The 18,709-nt window shown below is 41.5% G+C and overlaps 1 protein-coding gene across 2 annotated transcripts; it reads right to left on the minus strand.

Moving 5' to 3' along the window:
- Nucleotides 1-257: 257 nt before the first annotated feature.
- On the minus strand, nucleotides 258-17,182 carry LOC126036514 (V-type proton ATPase subunit S1-like protein). 2 transcript variants are annotated; one of them, XM_049796419.1, is made up of 7 exons: nucleotides 17,012-17,182; nucleotides 10,356-10,396; nucleotides 9,485-9,522; nucleotides 7,464-7,705; nucleotides 3,216-3,266; nucleotides 2,207-2,450; nucleotides 263-975 (listed from the first exon to the last, which is right to left on the minus strand). In XM_049796419.1, exons 1-7 carry the CDS (start codon nucleotides 17,104-17,106, stop codon nucleotides 673-675), a joined length of 1,014 nt encoding a protein of 337 aa, XP_049652376.1. In that variant the 5' UTR covers nucleotides 17,107-17,182; the 3' UTR covers nucleotides 263-672. The 2 variants fall into 2 exon arrangements, with proteins under 2 accessions (XP_049652375.1, XP_049652376.1); XM_049796418.1 differs by lacking the exon at nucleotides 10,356-10,396 and having other exon boundaries at nucleotides 258-975; nucleotides 17,012-17,148.
- Nucleotides 17,183-18,709: the final 1,527 nt, after the last annotated feature.

Here is an 18,709-nt window from a genome sequence, read left to right on the forward strand (position 1 = left end):
ATGTCTACTGTTCTCCCACTAGATCCTTACAGTAAGCCTCCAGCTTAGACATAGAAAAGTATCAAGATGCTGCTGTACCAAAGCCATCACTATTTCATCAGTGTAGTGCATAATACACAGCTTATACGTCTCTGAAGACTCCAAAGGAAGAAAAGGAGTTTATGAGGACAAAGAGGAGAGGATGTAATTTGGAAAATAAAAGGAAAACATATACTGAGAAAGGAATGGATGCTGTTTTGTCAGGACACAAAGCAAGGCGGCTGAAGCAAATACAAAACCAGGAAGGATCTTGCCTACTGAAAGAATAAGCAAAGATTTTTTTGTTTGTTTTGCTATTTTTTGTATCTTCATTTAATTTCAAAAGCTCCATTACTGATTATCTCTCTCTTCAGGACTTGGTAAGCTGGCTGAGAAGATATGCATTTTGGTTTTGTACTACAGGAATAAACTCCCATCATATGGAATCTCTTACTCACGAGGGAATTTTTTTTCTCTCATCTTGTTTCCCAAGGCATCTTTGAGATGGTTATCAATAAATAACAGACAGTAACTGGCTAAACAGTCTGTTACCTACTTTTCTTTTCGTCAGTTGGTGAAAAATCTGCACAAACTACATACGGGAGTGCCAGCAGAAGAAAATACCACTTGTTTCACTGAGACAGATGCATACTGCTAAATATAGATTTTGCAGAACTCTTGGTTTCTGAGTTCATAGGACTCATTTGCACTGCTTCTCAGTGGCTCTTTCTCCTCCCCCACATCATTGTCTTTCATCTGTGCAAAATAGGCAGGAGAAGCTTTGCATTCATAGTGCCTGTCAAGAGATTTCAGGTGGATCAACATATGAAGAGCATAGGCAAGAACCAGCAGCAGAATCAGAGACATAACCAATCCCATAAGTATTGCTGGAGAGAAAAAGGATGCACAGTCTTTTGCATAGGCAAAATGTCCTTCTTGAATGTTAAAACCTTGAATCTACAAAGAGAATAAAAGAGCTCATATTAAATAAAGTATTTGCTGTCTTGGTTATAAACAACTTCATGAATTTGCTCCTGATGACAGTAAGAATTTTTTAATTTAATATCTGCTTACTGCAAAATTGTAACTATCAGTGCTAGCTGGAGTTAACACTCCGAGTTTATCCAGGTCAGTCTTCTAGAAACCGCCAGTTATTCTAATCCCCTGCACTCTGCTGCCCAAAGGATTTGAAGTTGTGTTTTAAAGAAAATCTTCTATGATCACTCTTGATAACCCAGTCATATTTAATTGTAAGTGTGGTACCTTTCAAATTAACAGTGCATTTCCAGTATCATTTGTTGAGAATCTCCAGAGTCTCTGGTTCAAACTGCATAAACTTCAACACAACAAACAAGGAAATATTCTCAATTGCCTATCCTAATACTAGATTTTTCTCACCAGATCCAAGTGTGCAGTATATGGCAGCAAATCAGCTAAACTACATGAAGTTGCATTCCGCTATGGCCAATACCCATAAGTTTTATCTGTGGCTTCAGTTCTGACATGGAGTTTACCACACTGGCATTCAGGGAATTGACTGTCTGCTTCACTAGATCGCTCCATGAGCATTTATCAGATGGTGAGAAAAGGGGGACTAACTTTTGCCTCAATCCCCTTTTTCAGCTATTCATCCCTATGACCTAGGTATCTTAAAACAAGACATCCTAGTCCGGTCATCTTAGGCTTCTTTATTGTCAAATGCAGAAAAATAGGCACTTTCAGAAGATGATTAATCTCATCCTAAAATAAGGACTTAAGATGAGTCAGAGGAATTATCCACTGGCTTTAGAGGCAGACTGGGGTGACTATAATTAGGGCACAAGGTTAAAATTACTAGACATCAAAAGTTAAGGGAGATGACTCCCATACTTGGTGACTGATGCTGTTATTGATGCTGGGTTTGAGACCCCAGCTCAGAGAGATATAACACTGTAAGTTAAATTCAGTCACAACTCTAAAGGGAAAGACAGGCAAGACACTACAGAAAATCTATACAGCCCTTCATTTGCTTTGAAAGGAAGATAAGTATAATAATTGAAGTCTTCATTTCTATTCAATTTCTATTTCAAGTTCCATGGAGATCCTGTAAACTGCACATGGAAGGTCATTATACTTTCTTGGCAGTGAAATGCAAAATTTCCAATCAGTCTACCTCTGGGATCCATTTGGCTTAATTCCATGACATTACCTGGAAATCAATAAAAGTAACTTCCCAAAGCTTTGAAAGATCATTTGCAGAGCTGGGTATGAGGAGCGCATCATATCTCTGCAAGCTGCTCACATGTTCACAGTGGTAGGAGTAACTTGCCGGTGCATATATTCTGGTTGCATTAAACGTCGCTTGTATGGAGTGGTTGTAAAGAAGTTGCAGCCTGTGTAAACTGAACCAGTTCTGAACAGACAGCTGGTAATAGCTGGTTGTTAATAGGAATCTGAAAATATTGTACGGGAAGAAAGATGAGTAAGAAAACAAGTCTAACTAAGAGTTGTAACTATTAAACTCACATGTTGAACATCTTAGAAGACACACTGGTATTACCAAAGTTTCACCCATTTATATCAGTGTGAGCTCTAGCTCCTTCTATTGAGTCTGGAAAGTGATTTGAGTTTCTTCATTGTTGCAGCTGAAGGAGTTTGCTGCTCTCCCACACAGTGAGAGGAAATGTGAGGGATTTTTCCTAAATGAATGAGAAAAATCTAAGTGCAACATTGGTATTGTACATCCATCCAAGATATGGAAAACTATTTATCAAGAAATGTTGTTTTCTTTGACTGCAAGAAGCAAACATAAAGTAGGTCACAGTCTGATACCTCAAGAGCCCTCACTATCAGTTCTTGTGGCAAAATTCCCAGACAAAAGTGTAGCTAATTAGCAAGGTTTAGCAAAAATCTCAGACATGGGAAGATTCTATTCAAAAGAGATGACACAAACTTTTCTTGTTAACAGAAAAGTCAACATAGAAGAAGAAATGCCTTAATAAAGCAAGGCAGATGTTGTTTGTAAAATGACAGACCTATTAAATGCAGGTGTCTTGCTTATACAACCGACAGTTCTACCACATTATTTTTCCTTACATATATTCTCCCAAAACAAATTGCACAACCAACTGCATAACAATGGATATTAACATGTAATATTTTATCATCTTTATCTTTTCTTTAAACATCTAGTATTTTCTTTTATCACATTAACTTACCTAATAACAAGTCCCTTTAGATTGCCAATGTCACCAAACTTCAGAGAAAGCCTAGGTCAAAAAGGAAGTAACATCAAGCTAGATAAAAACTTCAGAAATCTTAAGAGAAAAAAGCAGCACAAAAGATTAAGCACAGTTATACATGAAGCCTTTTTCTCAGTATACCTTTGAAGTCAGTAGAAAAAAAAAAACTGAAAGGATTAAATCTTCCTCCAGTGCAATCCAGTAGTTCAGCTGTTAATGTGATCAAGGCCTAGACTATCCAGAAAGAACAGAACTGCATGCTCAACTTTCAACACACTTCAATCCCACTGCTTCCAACATCAGTTGACAATTAGGTTAATTCGATCTGTGTTCTCCTCAAGCCATGATATCTTAGTCAGGAATCACTTCTGTATGTCATTAGAAATTGTCGACAGCCACATTATTCTCATCTATTTAGATACTAGAGCATAACAAATGCAGATGACATTTGAGTTCAAACTCCACACATCCGCATTGTCAGAGCAATATAAATGCACTGATTGTGAGGTAGCTCTACAAAGCTTATCTGCGGCGAGCATGGACACCTGGAGTTTACTAAAGTGTAAGGCAGCAGGTTAATTGTAAACTAATGCATACTCTACCATCCTTCTACCACCTCTGGAATTAATGCATTGTAGCATTGCATGATTGAGTGGCATACATTTTTTTGGCTTAACAATAACATTCTGCCTCTTAAAACCTTCATAATAGATTCTCAGTGTTGACATAACATTTTCAGACTAAGTTAGAGACAAAATATGGTTAAACCATGCAGCACCTGAAAGATTTCCGAACCTAAAGCTGAAGAAAAAGCAGCTAGCCTTATGATTTCATAGGAGGTCTAGACTTCTTCTTGTACCTTGACTAACACTGGTCCCATAAGTGAGGACACTGAATCTAGCCTATCCCTTGCTTTATTACAAAGGGAAATGATAGATAGTTGAGGTTTAGACACAGGCAAATATGCCATTCAGTTCAGTGGCCTGATCCAGAAGTTGGTGCATAAAAAACCCTGCAGGCTGGATTATTATATTTGTCTAGCAAATGCACATGTGTTCGGTGTCAAATATTTTTTCCTGGCTCCCACTACTTTGTGTTGGCCTAAGCCACAACAGAGTATTGTCTTAATAAAGAAGGCTGGAGGAGGCAGAAGTTTAAGGGACTCTTCTGGGGTGAGAAAAACTGGGCAATGCATCATGTGAGCACTCAGCCATCAACTGGCATAATCTAGGTCAGTCCTTAAACCTGAGATTACACAACAACATTCAAGCCAGATTTTCCCTTTCTTCTCTGCTACAGTCAAATGCAGATTGACTGAAAATCTAACCCAAGACTTGCATTTGGCAACTACACTGAGTCTAATCCTGACTCATGAGCCCAGATTATCCATTTTCCTATCCACAGAGCATGATTTCTACATATAGGGACTTCGATCAGTAGTTAGATGCTGTTGGTGGCAATTAATGGATACTTGAAACATACAGTTTCTACTGACTTGATACTTGCAGTCTAGCAGAGATGCCACAGATCTGCTCATGCAGTCTGACAAATCCCTCCTAGCAAGAGCTCAGAATAAACCAGGCCTTTCTTGGTTAGGATTCTGGAGCACATTCAAAGGGCAGGAGTCAGTGGGACTAGTATTTCTCAGTGTATCCCAAATAAGCAAAGTATAGAACATGCAAGAAAGCATAACCATGGGGGAGGGGTAGCATTTTCTCCTCTCTCTCCACAGAACAGAGGAGAAAAGGCTCAGTAGCCACAATATATCTCTTGATCCCAGCAAATAAAGCCAGCCTCCACTTCAAACTAAGCATGAAGGTCCTGCCTGCCTTTACCTGTGTCCATAGTTCAAGGCTACTCAGAAAACCGTGGGAGAAACAAAGGGAAAGGTCAGAAGACATGGCAGATAAGATGGCACTGGACCCACAGATTTTGAGATCAAACCTCAGATATGGTGAAACACTGATAAAAAGGTATGTCAAGGGTATGCTGTAGGGTAGTTCTGCTTCCTGACTCTTCCTGCAGCTTTTTAAATGAATAATGTGTTCTATAAATTCCCAGATACCTTCCAACAGAGTGCATCAAGCAGAATATATAGCCCTGTGGTATGTTGACCCCAGCCAGCCACTAAGACCCATGCAGCCACTCACTCACTCTGTCCCCCCCCACCCCACAGCAGGACAGGGGAGAGAATAGGAAGAGCAAAAGAGAGGGAACTCATGGGTCAAGATAATGTTTAATAAGTGAAGAGGGGGAAAAAAAGACCAAAGTTTTGCAAGGGCAATCACTGACCATCTCCCACGAGAAGACCGATGCCCAGTGAATCTCTGAGCAACAGCCACCCTGGAAGACACAACCCCTACCCACTTCTTCCTCTACCCTAGTTTTTATTGCTGAGCATGACATTATATGGCAGGGAATATAACTTTGGCCAACTCAAGTCAGCTGTCCAGGCACTGTCCCCTTCCAGCTTCTTGCCAACCTCAACCTACTCACTGCAGGGGCAGAGTGACAAACAGATAAAATCTGGACACTGTGCAAGCATTGCTCACCAAGAGCCAAAACATTGGTGTGTTATCAACACTCTTTTCACCACAGACCCAAAACACAAGAGAATTATCTCCCCCAGCCAGAGCCAGGACAACTAATTTCTTAGAACTCTCAATTTACAGAATGAAGGATCCACTACTGTAACCAGACTGTAGAGGTACCTGTGACAGATAGGTAGGCAGAGTAGCCTGCTCAAACCTAACAGTCTCCAAACAGCAGCTCCAGTAGGAGTTTGCAGTCCACCACTGCACTATCTTTCTGATTTTTCAAGCCTTATGAAAAACTGTAAAACTACACTTTGTATTTTGAAATCGTTACTTTTGCATGAGTACATTTTCTAAAAGGTTACAATCATTGCTAATAAGACTAAGATTATTCCTGAATTGCAGACCAGAAGAGAAGAAGGAATGTTTGTTAATGTTGAATGTTATTACTTTTTATTTTTAAAATAATATTATTCCATTCTCTTCCTCTGCCTGTCAAATCATAGTGCTGGATTACCTCACACGCTGATGTTGTAAAATTCAGACTGTCTTGCTGAATACTATGATACCACAAGCAGAAAACCGGGCTTCTTTTTCAATTATACTTTCAGTTTTATTGTAACCTCACTGAAATTTCTGTGCACCTTGGATTATCTTTTACAGATGTATAATCAGAAAGAGTTAACACCTACTTTTCATGGAAATGTCTTTAGATATACAGGTGAAATGTTGTATAGGACCTAACTGAAACTGCTGGGTTTGGTCATGTTATTTTTATTGTTGTGTGTTATTACAGATTTAAACACAGTTTATGGGGTAGACTCAGTGGCCATGTTCAGCACATGCCCTGTTAGGTATCCACCTCCTAATTTTTAGACTCTTGACTACCAGAGTGGAAATCAATGACCTGGTATTAGCCATGAAGCCAGTCAGCATGGAGGGAGAGAAGTGGTCAGGTACATGACAAAGGAAATAAAAAAACCTACATGCCTTTCTAGTATAGCCATGGGATTGAAGGATTTTGGATCCAGTTAGGTTAATGTATAGCTCTTACTCAGGTTCAGCAAGAGCAAAGCTGCTAAATCCTGTTCACGCTGAAGAAATTCATGACAGACTGGGATGTAGAGTTAGGTTCTCGGAGACTCTTCAGGTCACATGCAAACCTGTAGTGAATTTGCTCTTTGGCTTCATTAACTCACAGATCATATCCTGGGACTTGGGGCTACCTAACTCTGTTTCTAAATACACATCTGCCTCTTGTACCAATTGTTTACATTACTGCTGGCACACATCCTGTGAAGGGATAAGTAGTGATGCACAGGTAGCTCCTAAGCCCCTATATTCAGCATAGGATCCACTATTCAATCTCCCAAGTGGCTATGTAAAACAGCTCGAGGCTAAAAAGATCAACAGCTTCAGCCTCATAGGCAGTAAGAGCAAAACTGGCTGGCCACAAGGATTGACTACACTACTGCAAGAGATAAAGACAGCTATGTACATCTATGTGCCCCATGAAAGACTGGTCTGTAAGTATATAATCCATGCTGCCCTGCTGCCTGCAATATCAGGACATTATAGGAAGGAACTTGCCACTGGGGCACTTACACCACATAATACAAGTTCTGTTTATGTATTTACTAGACTTGTTATCTGGTACTAGTTCCCTTGGCAGAGTACAATGCCACCTTACATTGCATTGTCTTCACTGCAGTTTGAATCTCCAACATCCACTGTTGCATGGACACCAAATGTCTTCTCCGTCAAATCCAGTTGCGTGTGGTTTTCAAACTTGATCATGATCCTCTTGGCCCAGAAGAGAATGCAGGGGATGCCATTAACTGTGACATTGAGAGGGCTGTAGTGGCTGTGGGTGAACGGCCTCCAGGATGCTCTTTCCCACTGTCCTTTCCTGCTGAAGTTGTAGCTGACAACCTGATTGACCACATAAAAGATTGGTATCAGAAGATGTGTATTTCAGGAGTTACTCTCCATCCTACCAGAATAAATGAGGCCAGCACTTTGGAGGGCATCTGTGAAGCCAGTTCTCAGCTGCAGCAGTACTGAACTGAGGAAGCAGAGAAATCTCTGGCTAACCCTTCCCACCAGGGGAATGGCACCATACAGACCTGTAGCTCCAGAACAACTGGCCAGAGAGCCAATATAAGTTGTACTTACTCTACTAGGGTAGTATCACTGGGGCAAACCACATTCTTAGCATGCTTCCATCTCACCTCAGCACACTGTGGAGCTGCCCAATATAGAAAGCTGAAGCAGCACTAGAATCACAAGGTGCTCCCCCCAGCAGAATAGTCTCTAGGACACCTGTAAGAATTACTTCAACACACTAAAGAGGACTCAGCTGGGGCCAGGGACCCAGCCTACCATGCTGAAAGCACACTAGGCAGCTGTCCAGGTGAAAGAAATGTCCAAGTCTACATCTACCTGCAGACAGTTTGGCTCCTGATGGCTTTAAAATCAGGAAAATGCCTGCTGCAGAACATGATGGCTCAGGTATGGATCCCTGCCTTTACAAAATCAGTCACTGGCAAGATTAAAACCCAGGGACTGTAGCTTCCATGCCATCTGCAGACATTAGAAAAACGCTATCCCTTCGAAGCCAAATTTCATAGCAAATGGAGGACAATTTGGCTGTCAGGCAATATAATTTGAGACAGTGACTTAGGGCTCAGGACTTCGAAATTTAACTGTAATTTCCATATTTCAGACTAAAAATTACCAGACATCAGCTCTTTTCCATCTACACATATGTCCTATCTGAATATGATAACATATACAATGTCTGCATGGCTGTTTGCACCTGATATGATTAAGCAAGTTCAAAACACGTACAAACAAGAGAGGTATTCTGAATCTTAGAGACAAACAGCATCTTACCAGGCTCCAGAAGGGACATGGTTAAGCCCAAAGCTTTGTCTTGGCTTAAAGAGAGATTATTTTTTTGCTGTTCAGATTAGTGAATCACGTCTCCCAGCTCAGACTGTGAAAGACCCCTTTTGATACTTGACCTTACATATGGCACAAGACTGCTTTAGGATTAAAATTAGTAAGTACTCACAGCAACAAGCTAAAAGCAAGGTAAGATCATGGTCAGAAAACATTATGCAACAGCCAGCAAGAAACATTGACCATGACTGTCATTTGTATAAATAATAAGGCTGTCTTCTCGGAAGTACAGACGAGAAAGATTTAATCAACAGATTAGTTACATTAAATTACACCACTTGCATGTTTTTTGGTAAGAAAGTCTTTTATGCTCAGTTTTTGACAAGACCTATGAGCTAGACTCAGGAAAAACTCCCAGTAAATTTAAACAATCAGCAGTTTTGCTTCAGCTAGTATCAAGTGATATAAGCAAAATACTGGCCGCAGCAGTCAAATGGCATTGTACAGAATATGGATGATAGGATTTGATTCGTTCAGTTAGATCCTGTGCCCAAACCCACTGTGAGTCAACACCAGCAATGGCAACTGAAGTCTCACCTCACTTCTCAGAAAAGCAGAAGTTATCTTGTACAGCAGGTAGTGAGTCAGTACCATATCACAGTGATTTACACAGTTTTGTTGGCTATTTCTTATAAACAATGTATTGTTTAATTCAATAATGCAAATTAAGAGATCTAAATATGCTATGAAAAAACTTTACAGATCCAGTCCTTCAAACATCACCTGTGTAACTGCTACTTGACTTACATTAAATTTTGGCTTCACACCACCATCATAACGTCGACCTGCAGAAGAAAGTGTTATTAGCCTATAAAGAAAACATCCAATCATTTATAAAAGCATAATCTTGCATGTTCTTATGCAAACAATAATTATCCCTGCACAAAATGTGTATTTCAGAACACCTGATTTTGTTTTGTAAAGTATTTGGCTTGGTGCAATATTGCCTTCAATACATGCATTTTCTAGTTTATTTTACCTTACTCATACAACAAGGTTCCTCTTCTTTTCATTGAACACCTTGCCACCCTTACTGGGAAGAACTCCAGTGCCCCAAAATGACCGCATTCCACCTATACATGTATTTAATCATCCCAAACACACTTAGCAAAAGCTTCTTCTTTCTTCATACAGCAAAATCTGTTGTCAAAGGGTGTGTGTTGAATTGCATGGCAAAAGCATGTTAACTATGGGTGGGAATTTCTTTTCCTGAACTGCCCAGAGATGGGAAGCCGTGACAAATAACCTGATGGCCCAACTGCTTGATAGGGAGAGTGAAGTTTCACAGGTGACAGATCATTTCATGGACACTCTCACAGCTCCATCCTTCAAACATTTAGCTCTGTTTTCATTTGGTTAAAAAAAAAAAAAAAAAAAGGCAAATACTTCCTTCTTCCACATTCTCACTGTATCCCAGAGTCAGTCAGTAAATGATTAACCAGGCAAATCCTTTAAAGGGTATTTGTTAAAGAGGGATATATTTTAACAAAACATTTGACAGAAGAGTGACTAATGCCAACAGAAGCAACATCTGGGAATGAAGATCTTTTACAGCCACACTAACAGAGGCAGTATCCAGGCATTCAGGCCACTGAGAAAAAAAAAAAAAAAGCCTTACCATTTTTTTGCAGAGAATCTTGATCTGAAAACGCAGGTGAACTAGAAGAGAGGAGAAAATATTTACTGTACAGCATCTGGATTTAAAGTGTGCAGCAAGTTTACTGGGGAGAACTCCTGTTCCTGCTTTGTTCAATAAAACATTCAAGATGTAACTCAGATCCTTGGCTGGTTAATGTCACAGGAGCAGGGCAAATTAATCCCAAAGCCAGTGTAGCCAGATTAAATATGCCTTTTCAGAGATGCCTCAGGTGGCTCAGCCCCACCAGGCATTCCCATATCCTTACCCTATTGACTAAAAGCTTCATTACCACTCTTGTCCCTTTCCATGGGACATCAGTTTTGGGTTACAGACTGAACCAGTTCCAGCCTACAAGCAGAGGAGCACAAGGATAGTGCTGCACTGTCCTCAGTCCCCAGTGAGGATCAGAAGCAACACATTGAATTCCTCCAGGATACAGCAAATGCACTGGGCTAGTATGCCTTAAGTCCAGATTTACGGCCGTCTAAAGACAGCTCCTGAATTGTTCCAAGCAATGCCAAATCCCATGGAAGTCAGCTGCAAGGTAGGGTGCAAGTGAAGCACATTTCAAGTGACAACTACCAGGCTCAAGGAATTTTCAGCCTTTGATTTTCTTCTTTGGTATAATTTAGAGATAAGTCTTCAGCTGGTGTAAGTATGATCTGCTTTCCTGAACTAGAGAATCAAGCCCAGTAGATTCACATACATCACCAAAAGATCTACAAGATCAAAGTCCAAGAAACCAGGCTCTCCCTTAAGACCAGACTCTACTCCTTGAGTCACAGGAAGACCTTCCTGCCCCCTCCACACCACAGCAGCTTCCTTGAGACCTGCAGCCCCTACACTGGATGGATCTACTGATCTGATGACACGTGTCTACTTCTCAAGTCCGCCATCAGCGTTCCCTAGCAGGTGAACACAGGGGCACTCCCGCACTCACAGCCGAGTATCATCCCATGGAGACTCTGTACACCCTGCCCTACTTCTGCCTACACAGTGCCTTCCAGGCCACAAGCGAAGGTGGGGACGGACCTGCCCCACAGCCACTTCACGTGGAAATACACTTCCAACTTCTTTTCTTGCCTTGTTCTTGCCGCCTTTCCAACCCACCACAGAAGCAAAATACTTAAAAATATATACACAAAGAGTATTTGAACTGCAGAGTCAAGCCCTGGCCTCACTGCGGAGCCCTTGAACAGCTGGGTGAACCCACTCCCCGATGGACTCCCTGGGTAGGGGGATCTTGTTACCCACTAGCATGTACTGCAGGAGTGATCCCAACCTAATTTCCATCATGGCATCCTTAATGGCAGACGTGTGTCCGAACAATGTAGCACCACCAAAGGAGAAACGTGGGATGGCTTAGAGCCTGCCCTGCTTGCTGCCATGCCCTTGCGGCTCTGGCAGTCAGGGAGTTTGATCACACTGAACCTGGCTTGCCTGAAACCCATGCAATGTTACCAGCTTCAGCAAAGCCCAGATTTCACGTACAACGTCTTGTTTACACTCGAGGTTGACGAGGGCAGCAGGGTCTTTCTTCTGATCAGTGTCTCTCCAGCGAGAATGTCCTTTCGCAGGCATACTCTGTGCTGCCACAAACAGATCTCTTGTGTAGCCTTGCAAACTGCTCAAACCCAGAAGGCAAAACAGACAAAAGTGAAGGAGAGACTGTATTCCAGCTTGTCACTTTGCTGCCAAACACCAGGTCTCATGAGTAGGTTTGCTCCAGACCATCAGGCAGGCTGCTCAGTCCCTTCAGCAACCAGGGCAATAAAGCAGAAGACAGTCGAGAGAAAACATAACACAGCACAAAAAGACAGCTAGGCTCTGCAGCACCACAGCAGTGACTGTGATCTGAGTTGAAAGAATCTTAAAAAGATCTTGCATTCAAAAAAGTTCAATGTAGGTACCACCGTTTAAAATCAGTCTGGCAGCTTTATTCACATACAGTGGGACCAACTCTCTCCTCAGTTGTAGCTGTTAAATCCCAGAGACTTCAAGGAGGCTGTGCACTTCTAAAGTGGGTCCCACTTTCTCCCACTGCCCTTTGGGTGCCAGCGTTAGTGCTGGGCTGAGGTCTTCAAGCCACTCAAAGGTCCCATGCCAACAGCAAGCAGCCTTCAGAGATGGGTGGAAATAATCCTCATTTTGACAGAAAGGTAGCAAAAGACGTAGCTAAAATGGACTAAACCTTGTTTTGTTTTCCAAGCAGAACTCTCTCCTAGGTTGTTTAACCATTAGGACATGGTTTTTGTGATTTGATGCAGCCTTATTTTTCTCTTCTAGTCTTCCTTCATAACAGATTGTGCCTTCAGGCTGGAAAAGGCAATTTGGGGTCATTTTTTCATGATAATAGCTACAAAATTGAGGCACACCAGAAGGAAATTAATGTGATTTTTTTTAGTTATACTAAATTCAGTTATATTTAGTTGTACCTATACATATTTAGTTATGTTTAGTTCCAGTTTTAGTTCCTCCCTATATACATAATCAAAAGCTCATAGCCCACTACTCCAGTTTGGAAATCACCAGGCTGTAGTGTGCAGACTAAAATACTGGGATGAGAGGAGACTAGTGTAAAATTGTGTAATTCATTTCATTCCCTCACTGGATTTGAAAGGTTTTTATGCTGTTCTGGGAAGACGAAGGGTTATTTTTTCTTCATGATTGTCAATTAAAAAAAAAATAATCATTACTTAGCTTCCCATCTGGGATAAGGCTAATACCATGGTCATGCCAATTAAATCACCTTGAGGAATGCTAATTGATAGGTAACATCAAGCCTTGAGGAGAGCATACAATGAATATATGAGGCATAACTCATTGTGAATGCCCCTGTGGGGCTACATCCTGACCAGAACAGTCATAACTGGCCTGCACACAGCCCGCAGGCACACGTTGGGAGCTCATGACGATGCAGTTTGACCCCCCTACATCACATGTAAAAGCACAGCAATGCGCAGCCATGCTGCTCCAAAAGAGATGTCAAGTTTCTCTTTTCAGCATGAAGATACTCAAATATAGATGAATGTGCACAGCTAATGAAATATTCATGCTTTGATGAGGAATGCAGTGGAGAGAATGTCCCGGGAACCACTGCTAAGTACCACAGTATGACAAATACTGATGATCAGCCACATGGCAGGCACACCGGGAAGGCAGGCGGAGGCATGCAAGTGAAGTAACTGCTCCTAGGTACTCCTGTTGGTTACTCTGTTTATTAGCAGTGCCGGCTGCCTCCTTTCCTCCTGCACCATGCATGCAGCCCTGTGAGAGAAAGGCAAGGGAAATCAATCATGGCAAGGCTTGCAGTCTTTGCTCTTTCTCACTGAAGCCAGATCACTATGGCACAGTCAGTCAATCAGTGGCATAAGGGAAGGATCGCCTGCCAGTTTCTGAGCAAGAACAAGTTGATGTTGATGTTATCGGGTTTGTCAGCTGCCTTTGATACTCATAACCCTGAGGTGTCACAGAAGTGTGTGAACTGTGACAGGAACGGGTGGCCTTCAATAGCCATCTTGCTGTCAAATCAGCAGCCTTTCCAATCAAAGGCAAGCTGGAGAATTCACAGGCGATCTCTGGCAGAGAGGCCCTTTGGCTCTCAGCTGGAGCATGTTTCATAGAACAAAAACATGGAAAGAAAAACTGGGAAAATAATAACATATTAAAAATATGTATTCCCTTCTGTATATAAAAATGTTCATTGCATGTAAGAGAGACAGGAAACTAGCTAGCACTAGAGCCGCCTTCTCCACTGCCTGCAAAACTATCAGCAAACAGTGGCTAGACCTGCAAATCAGTGACAGCAAATAATTTCTAGCAAACTGAATTAGAGACTAGACTTTTAAATATATCTTTTTTTTTTTAAGCCACTCTACCCTAAAACTTCAAATTCAGTTGCACACATGGTATATGTTTTGATGACTAGTATTTTTCCTTACCAATTCGTAAACAACTAGCCCAGATACACCCAGACATGTATGTTGTATGTTGAATTTACCATACCAAGTATGTCAGGAATCCACACAAAATTGGATTAGCCCTAATACAAAGCACTGGGATGACTAATCACTATGTAAAACCCAATTAAATAAGATTATAAGTATAAAGAAGTGTAAATTCCTTCTTATCAGATGACATTATCCATCTACATAAGATAACCAAGTCTGGCTTGTTTTTCTGAAAAAGCTCATATAGACTCCAGCCCTTGAAGACTTTCACGTCAGCAGTCTTTTGTCCACTCAAACGAGCCACGTGAATAAGCCTGGCACTCAACAGTGAATGAGCGTAGAGGCCATAGACAGTTTCCATACCTTCAGGTTAAAGGAAGACATATTCATACTGTCTTTTACTCTTCATACTGCTGCTCTGACAAACTGCATCAGATGGCAAAATATACTCTGCTGCAGTATTGCAATTACTCCAGAATTACCACTCTGTCGTAGTTTAACCCCAGCCAGCAACTAAGCACCACGCAGCCACTCACTCACTCCCCCCGGTGGGATGGGGGGGGGAGAATCAGAAGAGTAAAAGTGAGAAAACTCATGGGCTGGGATAAAGACAGTTTAATAGGTAAAGCAAAAGCCGCGCATGCAAAAGCAAAGCAAAACAAGATGTTCATTCACCACTTCCCATCGGCAGGCAGGTATTCAGCCATCTCCAGGAAAGCAGGGATCCATCACGCCTAACGGTTACTTGGGAAGACAAACACTGTCACTCCAAACATCCCCCCCATCCTTCTTCCTCCCCCAGCTGTATATGCTGAGCATGACATCATATGGTCTGTAATATCCCTTTGGTCAGTTGGAGTCAGCTGTCCCGTCTGTGTCCCTTCCCAATTTCTTGTGCACCCCTAGCCTACTCGCTGGTGGGGTGAGAGGCAGAAAAGGCCTCGACTCTGTGCAAGCAATGATCAGCAATAATGAAAATATCCCTGAATTATCAACACTGTTTTCAGCACAAATCCAAAATGTAGCCCCATACTAGCTACTATAAAGAAAATAAACTCTATCCCAGCCAAAACCAGCACACACTCTAATACTGATATTGTCCGCCTGCAGACTACCTCCCCCTGGCTGCTGAACTAGTTTCAACTAATTTGTGAAGCATTTAATTGGAAAATAACATGTGAACATTCAAACGAACTAAAAACAAAGTTATGATTAAAGGTGATGAATGCTTGTTGAGAGCTTAGTAGCAATGAACTGGTTGTAGTCCTAGGGATATTGCTCATAAGTAATTTCAATGAAGTTATTAAAACTATAAATGTGTAAGCCTGGGAGCCCAGATTCAGGGCAAAAGCCAGTTCCTTCTACAAAACATCCTAACAAAAAATGTTATTAATTTGAAATGTATCTATTTAAGTTCTATCATTAAGAAATATCTACAAAGCCCATGACTCCTATAGTTTTTAAATTTTAAGTATTCTGTGTCATATTTTGGTAGCTTCGTGTGTTATGTGACACAGGGAGACAGATTTACATAATTATTTTACAGTGTACTGAGTACTGGGGTTTGATCTGCACTTTAACTGTTGTCTGATAAGAACTGGATCAGAACTGCAAGATACTCAAGCTTTCATTTTTAATATTAAAAAAGAAACTGAGCTCATAGAACTTCCAGCAGATTACCACTGTGCAGGCATGATCCCACCTCCACTGAATGCAAAGGCAAAATCCCCATTCAATTCACTGGCATCAGGATCACAACTTCATTTCTTCAAGTATTTACTGTAATAAAGTTCATGTAATGCTTCACTGCCTGCTCTCTCTCAGATTTTGATCTGATTGCAAAAAAGTGCAATTTTACTAAAAAGCCACCATCGAATCTGAAAACTGGCAGAGGAGAACAGCAAGTAAGCTATTTAAATGAAAACATATTGTAGTATTTATCGGTAACTGACTACCAGATCTCTTAATACAAGCTTAAGCAAATCACCACATGTCCTTCTTGCCTTAAATGCACAGATTTTACTGCCAGCTGTAACCTTCATCAGCATATTTGATCTGTGTGCTTTTAGTGACTTTGGGGCATGATTCAACTAATACAATTTACGCTGTTTACACTTTTGTAATGCTTGGCTCTAGAAAGTCCTCTCTTTCCCTTGCTATCATTTGGGCTTCCTATTTATATTTCATTAGAGAATGAAATGGCACTATAAACAATGATAAATCCAAATCTCCAGTAATTTCATAAGTTTAATACTTCTTTGCAATATTGAATTCATGCTTCAACTATTTATTCTACACAAGTAGAATATTTTAGCACCTATGTTTCTTGGAGTAGTTTTCACATCCTTGCTGTTATTCTATTTAGAACTCCGTTTTTACACAGACCAGGGAAAATCAGTGTGAGAGTCATTAAAATGTAATGAAACGTAAGACAGATGCCCATTTCTAGAATTGTTTATAAAATCCTTTTAAAGTTACATTTTTAATGCACTGTATGCTTCAAAATAATTCATTTCTGTATTAGCCCCAGCTGTTTTCAAACCTGAAAAGAAAATTAAAACCATGTCCCGACATTCTAAACTGCAATCGAACCCACTTCCACACAGCACAGATGACCAAACTACAACATTTAAAACACGCACTGAACTCCACCAACAGTTTGTGGATACACACTCAGCTACTGACCTGCCATCCACTGTCGCAATCATTTGCTCCGCAGACACTGCGAATCCCACATACAAAAAAAGCAGCAGGAACCTAAGTGCAGCGTTTCTTTCCATTGAGAAGAGAGCCAGTCCCTCCACACCCAGCACATCTGCTCCTCTGGTCCAGTGGGCAGCCGGGCACCCGCACTCTGCCTGGCAGCGTGATGGGCAGCAGATCCAGCCAATCGGGGTCGGGATTTGCCACTCCATCGCTGCACTGGTACCCACGGGAGAAATTCTTCGTGTGCTCAGATTTATTCTGACAGTGGACATCTACCGCTGGTGCATTCCAGCTTCCCTGTGAATTAAAGATTACACATTCTGGTGAAATTGTACCAGGATGTGAGCTGTTTGCTAAGGAAAAAAGAAAGAAAATCCAATCGTCTCTCCAGGCTCCAAAATCACACTGAAGAGCACTTCTTATCTGTACTCAACCCTAACCTTAAAGAAAGGTGGAGGTGCTGTTTCCAAACAGCTCTGAAATGTCTCCTACCGTATGATAACCAGAGAAAGAATTACATGTATTTTGAAGTCTTACAATACCTTCAGAGTAATAGTATTATCCCCATTTGACAGATGTGAAAGCAGACGTAGCAAGCTCAGAAGTCAAGTATTTGGAAGTGGTTTCCTTTCTTCAGCACTAATTTAGTTTGTGCATGTCCAACTTTCCAGCTCAATTTTTTTTATCCTTACAGGTAACTCTAAGCAAGACCACTGTTGTTAAGTGCCCACGGAATTACAGTGCCTCTGTTTCCAGACTGTCAGATCAAGACACCAAGGTGCATAGACATCACTGTGAATGCAGCACATTGCTTCTGGGATGGGTCATTCTCAAAAGATACGTCGGTCACAGGCACTGCAGACCCTCTGTCCTCATCAGCCTTCTCAAAATATACGTCAGCTGTGCTCCTGATGGCAAAGAAGAGGGCAAGGCACATGAGCTGACTCCTCAAACCCCATGACCCCGTTCTCCACACATTGCTCACTGACTGCTGCTTGCATTCAAAGGGTCTACACAGGACCATGAAAGCTGAAATCGGGATACTTACTGGTGGACCAGGTGCAAGGACAGTGCTCTGCAGCACACTCATGTGCAGTCTGGCCACCTTCATGAACAGAGCCATTGATCTGTGACCAGCCTGGAGGGAACGCTGGGGCCCAGGCAGAAGTGGGTTCTTGGAACGCACCTTCAGCATGGGCAGCTCACCCTCAAAAGGAAGCTCAGACCAGCACTTAGCTGACATTTCATCACACTGCACCCTTCTCCACCTAAATAGCAGACAGCAAGTAATCACAACCTGCTCCTGCTAACAGCTATGTGTACTCGTGTATGTATATACCTATCTATGTACATGCATAGCCCACACCCACCCACTGCTTTCTTGCTCGGCAGCTGACATCAGCTAGCCGCTGATGTGATCGCACAGTTAAGACCTACTTCACTGATTAAGAGCTCCTGTCTGTTGCATTCCAGATGTAAGATAAAGATAGGGGCTTTAGCTTCATAACTATTAAAAAGGATTTACCATCTTAATTCATTTCTCCTTCAGTGATACAGAGAGTATTCGCTAATCTTAAAAATCTCTCAACAGCTTGTCCTCAGTAGTACTGCTTCTATCCAATTTAAGGAGGAATCTAGATACTTATGTGAGAATCCCAGCTTAAAAAAAGAGATAAG

The sequence above is a fragment of the Accipiter gentilis genome, chromosome Z, assembly GCF_929443795.1.
Source record: "Accipiter gentilis chromosome Z, bAccGen1.1, whole genome shotgun sequence".
NCBI classification, from domain to species: Eukaryota; Metazoa; Chordata; class Aves; order Accipitriformes; family Accipitridae; genus Astur; species Astur gentilis.

What these genes read in the sequence shown, in the direction of transcription:
- LOC126036514 (XM_049796419.1), bottom strand. Translation starts at nt 17,106, where the DNA reads ATGGAAAGAAACGCTGCACTTAGGTTCCTGCTGCTTTTTTTGTATGTG. An exon ending in ATTGCGACAGTGGATGGCAG is followed by an intron (nt 10,397 to 17,011) that starts GTCAGTAGCTGA and finishes CCTCTCTTCTAG; the next exon opens with TTCACCTGCGTTTTCAGATC. An exon ending in GTGTGAAGCCAAAATTTAAT is followed by an intron (nt 7,706 to 9,484) that starts GTAAGTCAAGTA and finishes GTGGTCAATCAG; the next exon opens with GTTGTCAGCTACAACTTCAG.